General features: G+C 46.8%; 1 protein-coding gene across 12 annotated transcripts in view; it reads left to right on the top strand.

Moving 5' to 3' along the window:
• The window catches only part of Map4 (microtubule associated protein 4), a 157,767-nt gene that overhangs the window by 139,822 nt on the left and 4,064 nt on the right, over positions 1 to 13,881 (top strand). For 5 of the 12 annotated variants that reach the window (XM_045136878.1, XM_045136882.1, XM_045136877.1 and 2 more), the window contains 6 exons: positions 289 to 348; positions 457 to 746; positions 3,185 to 3,298; positions 5,803 to 5,895; positions 12,470 to 12,551; positions 13,693 to 13,805. In XM_045136878.1, the coding sequence (XP_044992813.1) occupies positions 289 to 348; positions 457 to 746; positions 3,185 to 3,298; positions 5,803 to 5,895; positions 12,470 to 12,551; positions 13,693 to 13,805 (752 nt within the window). The remainder of the gene's footprint in view (positions 1 to 288; positions 349 to 456; positions 747 to 3,184; positions 3,299 to 5,802; positions 5,896 to 12,469; positions 12,552 to 13,692; positions 13,806 to 13,881) is intronic. The other 7 variants (XM_045136883.1, XM_045136880.1, XM_045136886.1 and 4 more) reach the window with 3 other exon arrangements.

Here is a 13,881-nt window from a genome sequence, read left to right as displayed (position 1 = left end):
ATATTCAGAAACATCTTGAACGAAGGGGACTCATGAATTTCCAGACATGGTTTTTAAGTCCCTTCTTAGGAATTCCACACATCTCAGTACTTTGTGTTTGTAGGCTTGTATGATAATAAATAAATAAATAAAGCCCTTCAGGGATGGGGGTAAAACACAGTGCGCTTCTTTTTCTTTCTTTTTTTTTTTTTTTAAGTTAAGATTTATTTTGGGAAAACACAGTAGAAATGCACAGAGCTGGGAGGAGTCCTGAACAGGTCTGGTAAACATACTAATGTGTTTATGCAGCCACGAAGACTGAGGGAAAGCCTGCAGATGTCAAGAGGATGACTGCAAAGTCTGCACCGGGTAATACTCACTAACCTGACCCCCTGTTTTCCATTGTTTTAAGGCTTTTTTTTTTTTTTTTCCTCTTTCCCCCCTGAACTCTTGGTACCTCTCATTCCTTCTCTGCAGCTGAATTGAACCGCTCAAAACCCGCCTCCACCACTTCTGTGAAGAAAAGCACTACTCCCACTGGAGTAGCACCCATAGCAGGGATGACTTCCACTCGAGTCAAGCCCACACCTGCACCTTCCCGGCCTGTGGCTCCTTCTATGGACAGAAAGCCCACCTCAGCTAAGACTAGCTCCTCTGCTCCCAGGCTGAGCCGCCTGGCCACCAATGCCTCAGCCCCCGATCTGAAGAATGTCCGCTCCAAGGTCGGCTCCACAGAGAACATCAAGCATCAGCCTGGAGGAGGCCGGGTGAGTTCAGAAAGCTTAGGCCTTGGCATGCTTGCCCCTGCCTCCCTCTCCTCTTCCATCCCAGCCACCAAGAGGCAGCTGACAGGACACTGGATTCAGCATCAGGGAATTCCAGTCTGAGCTTCATAGTGGGCTGTTATACCAGCAGCAGGGAAGGGCTGGGCTGAGCTCTGCACTTTCTTCTCTCGTCTCTATCTCACAGAGCCTCCTATTCTGCATGTTAAGGTTGGGTTTACATTTTTGTTTTGAGGTGGGATTCCTCTAATTTACAGAAGCCATAGAGAGTTTGATGTGGTGACTCTTACCTCCAATCTCAGCACTCTGGAAGCAGAGGCAGAAAAATAAATCACTGTGAGTATGAGGCTAGCCAGAAAGTTTTAGGCAAGCCAGAGCTCCATAGCAAGAGCCTGTCTCAAGATATTAAAGGTACCAAGAACAGAGAGGCATTTGGATTCAATGACACCATAGATTGAGTAGACCTAAAGACATCTAAAAAAAGTTCCATCTAGACACTGTAGACTACACATTCTTCTCAGCAGTACATGGAACTTAATCTCTAAAATAGATCAAATATTATTAGGACACAAAGCAAATCTTAACAAATATAGGAAAATTGAGGGGGCTGGAGAGATGGTTCAGTGGTTAAGCACTTGCCTGTGAAGCCTGAGGACCCAGGTTTGAGGCTCAATTCCTAAGTACCCACAGAAGCCAGATGCACAAGGTGGCACATGCATCTGGAGTTTGTTTGGAGTGGCTGGAGGCCCTGGTGTGCCCATTCTCTCTCTCTCTCTCTCTCTCTGCTTCTTTCTCTGTCTGTTGCTCCCAAATAAATAAAGTAAAATAAAATAAATCTTTGTTTGGCGTGGTGGCACACACTTAATCCCAGTACATGGGAGGCAGAGGTAGGTGGATCACCGTGAGTTTGAGGCCACCCTGAGACTACATAGAGAATTCCAGGTTAGCCTGAGCTAGAGTGAGACTGTATCTTGAAAAACCAAGGGGGAAAAAAAAGGAAAGATGCAAATTAGCTGGCCATGGTGGCACATGCCTTTAATCCCAGCACTCAAGAGGAATAGTGAATTCCAGGTCAGCCTGGGCTAGAGTGAGCCCCTACTTCAAAAAAATCAAAAAAAGTCTAGGGTTCCCCCTGGTGGCCAAAATGAGTTGTACTGTGAGCCTAGAGAATGCCACAGCAAGTCACAGTGCTTCACTTTAAGAATATTCAGGCTGGGCGTGGTGGTGCATGCCTTTAATCCCAGCACTTGGGAGGCAGAGGTAGTGAATTGCCATGAGTTCGAGGCCATCCTGAGAATACAGAGTGAATTCCAGGTCAGTCTGGGCTAGAGTGAGACTCTACCTCGAAAAATCAAAAAAAAAAAAAAAAAAAAAAAAGAAGAAGAAGAAGAAAAGAAAAACAAAGAATATTCAGGTTGCATGGAATTGTGTGTTAAATGTTAGTAACCACTGGGAGCTCAGTGCAAGGAAAAGATGGTAGCAAAGTCTACCCTGAGAATTCCCAAGTCCCCAGAGTGTAACAGTCACTTGAACCACATTACCACTCTCCGGGGTAGAATCCTCCAACTGCTTCAATCCAGAGCTGTTAAAAATTGAGTAGGAGGCCAGGTGTGGTGGCACACACCTTTAATCCCAGCAGAGGTAGGCAGATCACCGAGAGTTCCAGGTCAGCCTGAACTAGCATAAGACTCTACCTTGAACACCAAAAAAAAAAAAAAATGTCGGACAGGGACAGAAACAAGGCAGACTCCGGGACATTTGGAAGATACCGATGGCAAATTAGGATCACTGTGGAGTACCAGCTTCAGAGTGCTTTTGTTAAGCAGTGGTGGTTTTGCAGAGCACACCCAGCCCAGCCACAGATGTTCTCTCCCTCCCATTATGCTATTCTTAGACTGTTATCTACCACAATGCAGGAGGTCCCAAATAACTTGGGCTAATGATTAGGTTCTTTTCTATTCCAGTAATCCTGAAGAATGTCACATTTCCCATCACAAATAGTGGCTTCCTGTGAGTGTAACAGTGGGCGAAAGCATTGGAGTCGAGAGGGCATTGTGATTTGAAAATGACAATCACACTCAGAAGAGAACCACTAATTTGCTCTTCTTAGCCTTCCTTTTCTCCACAAGTGCTCTCTTGATCTTTCTCGTCTTGTCTTGAGTCTGCAGTTCCTCTCCTTGTGCTCCTTCCTCTCCTTGTGTTCTTCTGCCCAGGGGTCTCTCCTGGTCTAGCCTGGGAAGTGTGTAGTTTCTTTTAGGAGCGAGGGTGAACTGCTTCTGCCTAGTGGCCTGACCTACACCTGGGTTTTCTCCCCCCTTCTTCCTCTCTTGACATGGGGTTCACATCCTCGCACCTTAACCGCTAAGCCATCTCTCCAGCCCTCCTCTTGGTTTGAAATTTGCCCTCCCTTTATTTCCATCCAGGCCAAAGTAGAGAAAAAAACAGAGGCGGCTGCTACAGCTGGAAAGCCTGAACCTAATGCAGTCACTAAAACAGCCGGCCCCATTGCGAGTGCACAGAAACCGCCTGCTGGGAAAGTGAGTTTAATTTAGACTTCCCTCTGTCTGTGAGGCAAAAGACGGTGAATTGTTTCTTCTGGTCTGAGTCATTCTCCCTTCGATCCCACTTTTTTCCTACCTTGACTAGCTCCTACTTCTTTTTACATCTTTCCCTCTGGTTAGTGACTCCACCATCAGCATTTATTTTTAATCAACCCTGAAAGCTACCAGTCAGGGTCCCATTAACCCATTGAGGGATATTTACTCAGCCAAAGAGTGTGAAAAGGATCAGTTACTTCCTTCACGCTGACTGTACCTGGTGTGTGTACATCATCCCCTCATTCTTCCTGATACATCTTCTAAAACTCAGAACTCTGCAGATCCTTCTCGAAGCTGCCTAGGATGGAGAGGAGAGGCATAGCTCCTGATTCCCCAGGTTGTCTCCCCCTACCACCTTCTTGTGGAGCTGGAGATCAAGTCCAGGGCCTTGTGCATTTTGTGCATGAGAGGCAGTTGCTCTGCCACTTAGCTAGATTCCCAACCATCCCATGCCATCCCTTAACTGGAAGTTAGGATGGAAATCTACTTAGTGTCGGGAATGCAGCATTTACCAAAGGGCAAAGATAACCTGAAATTTGAGGGTCCTTCCCGTTGCCGTCATGAGCTGGAAGTATAGTCCCCTTCCTAACAGTTATTTCTGTTAAAGTCGTGAAGAAGACAAGAAAGGAGGAGCCCTGTGGGGTAGAGTTCCTCAAGACAGGTTTCTGTAATCTATGGACAATGCAGTTTGAGGGCTGCATCATTTGCAGAGAGCCTCCTGTTCTGAAATGAAAGGGAGAGTAAAGAGAGAGGAAAAAAAGAAAAGGAATGAAACAGACAAGCCTGGCAACTTCTTCAGAAGCCCAAAGAATCTTTGCTTCAGACTTGGACAGCCAAGGCCTTCGTTTCGCTGAGTTCTGCTGGGAACTGTTCATTAGTGTGCAGTCTGTGTGATCATAGCCCTTCTGTTAGGCATCATCATGATGCCTCTTGAACCTGTTCTCTTTGCACGTGAAACTTGCAGGGCACAGAATTATACATCTGGACGATACAAGGAATTTTAAAGCTGGCCATGGTGACTCATGACTGAAATCCTAGCAATAAAGAGGCTGAGGCAGGAGGATTAGGAGTTTGAAGCCAGCCTGATCTACATAGAAAACTATGTCTTAAAAAAAAAAAGCCGGAGCCGGACGTAGTGGCACACGCCTTTAATCCCAGCACTTGGGAGGCAGAGGTAGGAGGATCACCGTGAGTTCGATGCCACCCTGAGACTGCATAGTGAATTCCAGGTCAGCCTGGACTAGAGTGAGACCCTACCTCAAAAAAAAAAAAAACAGCATGTGTGGTGGCACATGCCTTTAATCCCAGGGAGGCAGAGGTAGGAGAATTGCCATGAGTTAGAGGCCACTCTGAGACTACATAGTGAGTTCCAGGTCAACCTGGGATGGAGTGAGACCCTGCCTCAAAAAAAAAAAAAAACAACCCTGAGTGATGGCTCCTGCCTATTATTCCAGCTAGCTCAGGAAGCTGACGGAGAAGTACCATGGATTTGAGGTTAGCCTGGGCTACAGAGTGAGTGCCAGTGCTAGATGAGACACTGAAAGAGAAAACAGGGCCGGGCATGGTGGCACATGCCTTTCTTTAATCCCAGCACTTTGGAGGCACAGATGGGAAGGAAGATTACTGAGTTTCAGGACAGCCTGGAACTACACAGAGAATTCCAGGACAGCCGGGGCTAGAGTGAGACCCTACATCAAAAAAAAAAAAAAAAAGAAAGAAAGAAAGAAAGAAAGAAGACCAAATTCTGGGCCTAAACCTCTACCATACTTTCTCAAGGCCTGGGGCCTGTTCTTCCCTAGTCTCTAATATCCTGTATCTTTTTTTTTTTAATATATGAGCAATGTTAGTATCAGGTCTGTGCTGGTAGCCAGCTGCCCAGTCCAGTGATTCTCAGAGCAGCCTTTGCTTCCAAAGGTGAGTATGCTACAACAGGGACAGGCTACAGGTTTCAGTGAAGACAGGTCCAGAGAATCAAGATGTCTGGAGAGAGGAGCCAGAGACCTTGTGCCTAGCTTACAGTGAAGGAGCAGGGCAAAAAGCTGGGGCCTTGCTGGGGCCTCAGGAGCCTACTGCTGTCTGGACCTTGGTAACTGTAGCCCAGGCCCCAAATAATACATACAAATGAAATAATAATAATAATAATAGTAAATACAAACGTGTCACCGCCGCAGCACCTGTGTAGTGCCACTCCGGTCATTGTGTTGTTTGTTCACATTCGCTCCTTTCTTACTCGGACAGACTCCTTTCCTGAGCTTTCCTTACCCACCTCCATTCTGCTCAAAGTGGGGACATAGGGTTAACGATGTAATTTATTGGTCATTGTGATCACATGTGGACTCACTGCCTGCTCCGTGTCAGTTCTAACCAGCCCTCTCCCTTTGTGTTTTTTGTTGTTGTTGTCGTCATTGTTTGTTTGTTTGTTTTCTGTTCTCTTAACACTCCAGGTCCAGATAGTCTCCAAAAAAGTGAGCTACAGCCATATTCAGTCCAAGTGTGGTTCCAAGGACAATATTAAGCATGTCCCTGGAGGTGGTAATGTAAGTATAAGCTCTGGCTAGTTGGCATTTGAGACATAGGTCAGTGTGGGGAACCCCGGGAGAAGGCCATCTTCCCCCATGCGACAGGACCACAGTGGCCTGGGTCGCGACTTTCTCCAAGAAACAGTTCGGGCAAGTGAAAAGAACCTGGAGGCTCAAATATGTTTTTGCTGTGTTTCCTGGTGAGTCCCTAAACCACAGTCGGTGACACACAGCTGGTCTTAGTCCTATAGGTAAAAGGCTCGAGGTCAGAGACCTGCTCTAAGGGCAACAGGCCCATGGCTTATCTTATGGCTGTGCATCAAAATCACCGGACTGCCTGCCTGTGCAGCTCTTGGGGGTGTCCCTGCTCTGAGACAGACGTCCATATCCCTGCAAGAACCACCCTTAAGTCCTTGTCACTGCAGTCAGAATGAACATTGCCCCCATCCCTCCTGCCTTTCCCTTCTCCTTATTACTCTTGCTGTCTCCCCCCTCCCTTCTTTTGAGGTAGGGTCTCATTCTCGCCCAGGCTGACCTAGAATTCCCTCTGTGGTCCCAGGTGGCCTTGAATTTACAGCAATCCTTCTACCTCAGCCTCCTGGGTGCTGGGATCAAAGGTCTGTGCCACCACAACTGGCTCTCTTTTCTCTTTCTGTTCTCTTTGTTTCTCCTCCTAATCCCATTCTTATTTTCCTTTTTATTGGGAGGGGGTTTCCAGGTAGGGTCTCATTCTGTAGCCCAGGGTGACCTGGAGTTCACTATGTAGCCTCAGGCTGGCCTCAAACTCAAAGTGATCTCCTATCTCTGCCTCCTAAGTGCTGGGATTCAAGGTGTGTACCACCGTGCCCTGCTGATTGTCCTTTCTCTTTTCTTTTTGTCTCTTTCCCCTCTTCCATCATTTTGTGTGTGTGTGTGTGTGTGTGTGTGTGTGTGCGCGCACGCGCGCGCACGTGCACATATGCATGTGTGCTTCCAGGTAGGGTCTTGCTCTAGCCCAGGCTGACCTGGAATTCATTATGGTTTTGGTTTGCTTTTTTTTTTTGGTTTTTTGTTTTGTTTTGTTTTTCGAGATAGTGTCTCACTCTAGCTCCAGCTGACCTGGAATTCACTCTGTAGTCTCAGGGTGGCCTCGAACTCTCGGCGATCCTCCTACCTCTGCCTCCCGAGTGCTGGGATTAAAGACGTGCACCAACATGCCTGGCTTGGAATTCACTATGTAGTCTCAGGGTGGCCTTGAACTCACACTCACAGTGATTCACCCCCCCCCCCCCGCATCACAAGTGCTGGGATTAAAGGTATGCACCACCATGCCTGGCTCCATCTTTTGTTTTTGTTTTGCGAGGTAGGGTCTTATTCTAGGTCAAGTTGCTGACCTGTAACTCTGTAGTCCAAGACTGGCCTCAAACTCAAGGCAATTGTCCTACCTCTTCCTCCCTCCTAAGTGCTGCAATTGAAGGCATGCACCGCCACACCCCGCTTCTTCACCTTTATTTTGTTTTGTTTGTTTGTTTGTTTGTTTTGAGGTAGGGTCTCACTCTAACCCAGGCTGACCTGGCTCTGTAGTCTCATGGTGGCCTGGAACTCATGGTGATCCTCCTACCTCTGTCTCCCAAATGCTAGGATTAAAGGTGTGCATCACCATGCCCAACTAACCTTTTATTTATTTATTTAGGTTTTTTGAGATAGGGTTTCGTAGCCCAGGCTGACCTATGTAGTATCAGGACAATCCTTCTACCTATCTGTGCCTCCTGAGTGCTGGGATTAAAAGCGTATGCCACCACTCCCTGCTGAAATTTTTATGTGAGAGAGAATTGGCATGCTAGGGCCTTTAGCCACTGTAGTCGAACTCCAGACGCATGTGCCACCTCGTGTGTCTGTCTTATATGGGTTCTGGGAAGTCAAACGTGGGTTCTTGGGCTTTGCATGCAAGCACCTTAACTGTTAAGCCATCTCTCCACACACCCCCCTTAGTCCTTTTTTTATTTTTTGGTGAGCCACCATACCCGGCCAGGTTAGTCCTTTTTATCATACTGCTGTTTTGTGCTAACTCTGTTGTGGTGCCAGTGGTTACAGCTTTTAGGAATATACTGGTGTAGGGAAAGATAAGACAAATCATATCACCTAGTGTTTCCACTTGTCCCTGTAACAATGACTAGGCAAAGTAAAACTGCATAGCTCTACCAGGGGCATGTTACAGGCTGACCACATATGGCCCTCGCCCTTGTTTCTTCCCTCCAGCCTCCCAGTCAAGAGTCACCCATCATGGTGGCCTTGGATTGCACTGTTTGCTCCTTACCACGCTGCGCTGCGGGAAGCCCCATCCCACTCCCTCCCACTCTCCTCTCCGCTCTGCGCCCTGCTCTCCACACGTCCCGCCCTTCCGCCTGTGCTCTCCAGTGCCCCTCCCCCGCAGTTCTTGGTGAGGAATGCAGCCATAGAGCAAGCCTTCCTTCTTCCCCACTGAAGTCCCCATGCGCCTTTCCTATCTTCTCTCCTGCGCTTCCCAGCTGATTTGGTCTCTTCAAATGTTTTTACTGGATGTCCTGGTAGCCCCCTAAAATAGAGATATAGTTTGTGTCTGGGCCACCTGCTAGTTGGCCACACATTAGCCAGCATCAAGGGGGTTCCGCTGTAGTGGGTAAAACTTTGACATACAAGCCGAGTGTGATGGCATACGCCTTTAATCTCAGGAGGTAGAGGTAGGAGGATCGCTGTGAGTTTGGGACCACCCTGAGACTTACATACTGAATTCCAGGTCAGCCTGGGCTAGAGTGAGACCCTCAGGGGTGAGGGATACTTTTAAAACATGGTGCTTGAGTATCCAGTCTGTGTGGCCAAGGTAGGTATTGACCCTAGTAGCTTTTCCTCTTGGGTGAAAATGAGAATAAACAGAGATTCCGAAGGAATTGGGTCACTTTTGTGCATGAAAAGTATATTCATTGTGCGTAGTGTAATCCCAGTTCTGAATATAGTCATCTATTCTCTATGGTCTGTCATCTAAAGTGATTTATTTTATTTTTATATTTATTTATTTATTTTTTAATATATTTTATGAACTCCAGATGCATGTGCCACCCTGTGCATCTGGCTTACGTGGGTCCTGGGGAATCTAACTGGGATCCTTTGGCTTTGCAGGCAAAGGCCTTAACTGCTAAGCCAGCTCTCCAATAAGGAGACTTTTTTTTTATTGACAACTTCCATGATTGTAAATAATATCCCATGGTAATTCCCTCCCTCCCCCCTAAAGTGATTTTTAAGATTTTTACTTAGTTATTTGAGAGAGAGAAAAAAAATGGTCGCACCAGGGCCTTTAGCCACTGCAAATGAACTTCAGAGCTTGTGCATTTGGCATGTGTGGGTTCTAAAGAATGGAACCTGGGTGCTTTAGCTTTGCAGGCAAGCACCTTAACTGCTAAGCCATCTCTCCAGCGTTCTAATATGATTATGTATTATGTACTAATGTGTATTATTTATTTACTTATTTATTTATTTGAGAGAGAGAGGTAGGTAGGTAAAAAATGGGCACGCCTGAGCCTCTAGCCACTGCAAAAACACTCCAGGATGCATGTATATCAGGCTTTACATGGGTATTGGGGAATTGAACCTAGAACCGAGGTCCTTTGGCTTTGTTGGAAAGCATCTTAATCACTAAGCCATTTTTCCAGCGCCTAATGTGACTTTTTCTTTTCAGGTAGGGTCTCACTGTAGTCCAGGCTGACCTGAAATTCACTATGTAATCTCAGGGTGGCCTCGAACTTATGGCGATCCACCTACCTCTGCCTCCCAAGTGCTGGTATTAAAGGCATACACCACCAGCCCAGCTTTTCCTAATATAACTTTTTAAAATGTGGTCTTAGTTGGCTATGGTGGCGCACACCTTTAATCCCAGCGCTTGGGAGGCAGAGGTAGGAGGATCATCAAGAGTTTGAGGCCACCCTGAGACTACATAGTGAATCCCAGGTCAACCTGACCTAGACTTTACCTTAAAAAAATCTAAATAAGGGCTGGAGAGATGGCTTAGTGGTTAAGCGCTTGCCTGTGAAGCTTAAGGACCCCGGTTCGAGGCTCGGTTCCCCAGGTCCCACGTTAGCCAGATGCACAAGGGGGCACACGCGTCTGGAGTTCTTTTGCAGAGGCTGGAAGCCCTGGCGCGCCCATTCTCTCTCTCTCTCTCCCTCTATCTGTCTTTCTCTCTGTGTCTGTCGCTCTCAAATAAATAAATAAATAAATTATTTTAAAAAAATCTAAATAAATAAATATATAGCAAAAGAAAGTCTGGAATGTAGCTCAGTTGGTAAAGGAGTGCTTGCTTGAATACCAAATAAGAATTTTTTGACAGGAATGGCACTCAGGAGGCAGAGGTAGGAGGGTCACTGTTGGGACTACAGAGTGAGTTCTGGGGTATCCTGGACTAAAATAAGACCCTAGTCCTATAGAGACCTCAGCATACCAGCTAGAGGAGAGAGACTGTATCTTCTAAGTGGTAGGCCTTGTTATGTGAATAAGTTTAATCAAGCTTCTAAAAACGTTTGGTTAGGGAAATTAAAAAATACACAACATACTAGAAGAAAAAGCAGAACGTGGTACACCTTGTTTTATGTGTCTGTGGGGGTATGTAGTTTCCAAGGCAGGGTCAATCTAGCTCAGGCTAGCTTCAAACTCCCAGAGATCCTCCTATATCAACCTCCCACATTCTGGGACTAACGGTGTACACCACCATGCCCAGCTTTAATATTCCTTCACCTTGCTTCATTTACTGTGTCCATGGTCAGTCTAAATATACCCAATCCATTTACATAGAAGCCAGTTCTGGATATGAAACTATGTCAGGTTGTAAATTTAAAGGATAAGAACCTCAGAGTACTGGCTGCGTAGATGGCTCAGCAGTTAAGGCACTTGCCTGGGAAGCCTAACGACCCGGGTTTGAGTCCTCCAGTACCCGTGGAGAGCTGGATGCACAACATTGCGTATGCCTTTGGAACTCGTTTGCAGTAGCTAGAGGCCCTGGAGCTCCCGTTTTTCTCTCTAGCTAGGCATGGTGGCACACACCTTTAATTCCAGCACTGAGGCCGAAGTAGGAGGATTGCTGTGAGTTCCAGGTCAGCTTGGGCTACAGACTGTACCTCAGGGGAAAAAAAACAAAAACAAAAGAAAACTAAGTTCCTGTTGACAGCCATACCGCCCTAAATGGGCTTGAGCTTGTCTGATGGTAGAAGGATAGTCAGTGCCTGAATGGCAGAAAACCAGGCTTTTCTACAGTACAAGGCCCAGCTGAGCCTCTCCCAAGAAACCTAGAGTCTCCATCCAGGAAGCTAGAGTACACTGGTGTCTGTAATTTAGCCTTTAACTTCAAACCCACAGGCCTTTGCCCCCTGAGTGCTAGCTCGCCATACCTGGTTTATATGACACTGGAGATTGAAGCCAAGGCCTCATGCGTGCTCGGCAGGCACTCTGCCAGCTGAGCTGTAACCCAGAGCCCATGCGTGCTGTCTTCCATGTCAGTGTATGGCGTGTTCTCCTAAGGCTTCTAGAGGACAGCCCTTGTTGGGAATGCGACGACTATTTTAAACCAGTCTCCATCCTGGTGCTTATCTGTGTCGTGATTCATTTGAGATAAATAATTTTGTTATATTTTTGTTATATACTTGTTCATTAGCTTCCAAGTATAGATACCTGCTAAATGCAAGTTCCTATGGGAGGCTGTGAAAAGCAAGAAAGCAAACTGGGCATGGTCACTGCGGGTATGGCTGTACTGTTGATAAGATTTTGGTGTAAGCCAGGCGTGGTGGCGCACGCCTTTAATCCCAGCACTCGGGAGGCAGAGGTAGGAGGATTGCCATGAGTTCAAGGTCACCCTAAGATGACAGAGTTAATTCCAGGTCAGCCTGGACCAGAGTGAGACCCTACCTCAAAAAAACAAACAAACAAACAAATAAATAAATAAATAAAAAGATTTTGGTGTAGAACCAAAGGGAGGTTTCAGGAGAGCCTATATATTAGCTATTTAAGAGAGAGGGAGAGCTGGGGCATAGTGACGTATGCTTTTAATCCCAGCTCTCAGGAGGTGGAGGTAGAAGGATTGCCATGAGTTTGAAATTCCAGGTCAGCCTGGGCTAGAGTGAGACCCTACCTCAAAGAGAGAGAAAGAGAGAGAATAGGTGTGCCAGGGCCTCTAGCCATTATAAACTAACTCCAGACACATGTGCCACCTTGTTCATCTCTCTGGCTTTACGTGGGTATTGGGCAATGGAACCTGGGTCCTTTGGCTTTGCCGGCAAGCGCCTTAACTGCTAAGCCATTTCCAGGAGAGCTTTAATACTGGTTTGTGGTTCCAACACAGTAGGAGAAGCTCTGTGTAGCAGTTGAAAGGGAAGGCTAGTAGCTGCAGCTAGTGGTTTAGTCTGCTGGTAAGTGGGGTCAGAGATAAAGAGAAGGGCCAGAGTGGATCATAAGCTATTTTAAGCACCTTGGGACATGACCCTGATCTTGAACAGGCTGAGGTATGGGCTTACAAAGGCAGAGAACAACTTGAATTTTGGCCCTGTCAGTACTTTCTCTTGGAGGTAAAATTGCTATCTGTTTCTTTCTTTAGGTTCAGATTCAGAACAAGAAAGTGGATATCTCCAAGGTCTCCTCCAAATGTGGATCCAAAGCTAATATCAAACACAAGCCTGGTGAGTGGCACTGAGTCTCCTGAGTTGGATTGTCCTGCATGGGCCAGCTGGGAAGAGTTTCATGCCATAAAAATCTAGACCACCTCCCAACCTAAGGCCCCTGGTAGAAAGAACCGGCTTCCCATCCCTGCAAAGAAGCAGCTAGGTGCAGCCTCTTAGCTGGAGGAGGAGGAACAATTGTAAAGGCTGCCATTTGCACAGCTGTTGTTGGTGATAGTTACATCCTGTTCCTGGCCATCTGTGTGTTCTATGCCTGTCACTGCTGAGCTGGGCCAGCCTCCCAGATGGGCACTTGAGGAGCTGATGTTTAGAGTTCCCAAGAGTGGTTGTTGGATCAGGCATGGTGTTTGTGCCTAAAATCCCAGCACCCAGAGATGGAGGCGAGAAAGTGGTACTTGGGAGTCACCTCTGTCTCCTGGAGCACATGATGTTCCTAAGTGGGTATTTGTTTATTTTCGGTGCTAGGGACAAAACCAGGCAAGCACTGGACCACTGATCCTAATCCCCAACTCCTAAAAGTGTGTGTGTGTTTTGTTTTTGTTTTTAATTTTTAATTTTTGAAGTAGGGTCTTGCTATAGCCCAGGCTGATCTAGAATTCACTATTTAGTTACAACTCACAGCAATCTTTCTATCTCTGCATCCAAGTATTGGGATTAAAGGCATGCACTACCACCCCCTGGAGTTTTGTTTTGTTTTAAACCATGGTGATCTCTTTCTCTTTCTCTGTCTCTTTCTTTTGTTTTTTCTATGTAGGGTCTCACTCTGACCCAAGCTGACCTGGAATTCCCTGTGTAGTCTCAGGGTGGCCTCGAACTCATGGCAATCCTCTTACCTCTGCCTCCCAAGTGCTGGGATTAAAGGCATACATCACCACGCCCGGCTGTGTTCTTTTAGTATTTTATTTTATGTATTTGGCAAAGAAACAGGGAGGGAGGGAGGGAGAAAATGAGTGTGCTAGGGCCTCTAGCCATCGCTGCAGCCCTCATTTATCTTTAGAACAAGCAGGTCCTGCCTTCCTCATTTCTAGATGGGGTATGTAGCCAGTCCACGGCAAGCTCAGATTCCTGCTCCCAGCTCCTGGCTTTGTCTGCAGGAAAAGTTCTCTGCTACGCTTGGTGACAGATTTCTCCTTCATTTTAGGTGGAGGAGATGTTAAGATTGAAAGTCAGAAGTTGAACTTCAAAGAGAAGGCCCAGGCCAAGGTGGGATCTCTCGATAATTTGGGCCACCTGCCTGCAGGAGGTGCTGTGAAGGTAGTGAGTGGTGGTCTGGGGACATAGCTAGGGTGGTGTGGGGACCAAGAAGCTAGGATTAGCGGTCTAGTGGGCA

The sequence above is a fragment of the Jaculus jaculus genome, chromosome 17, assembly GCF_020740685.1.
Source record: "Jaculus jaculus isolate mJacJac1 chromosome 17, mJacJac1.mat.Y.cur, whole genome shotgun sequence".
Taxonomy (NCBI): Eukaryota; Metazoa; Chordata; class Mammalia; order Rodentia; family Dipodidae; genus Jaculus; species Jaculus jaculus.
Note: the sequence above shows the minus strand (reverse complement) of the source record. Positions and strands in the feature narration are given on the sequence as shown.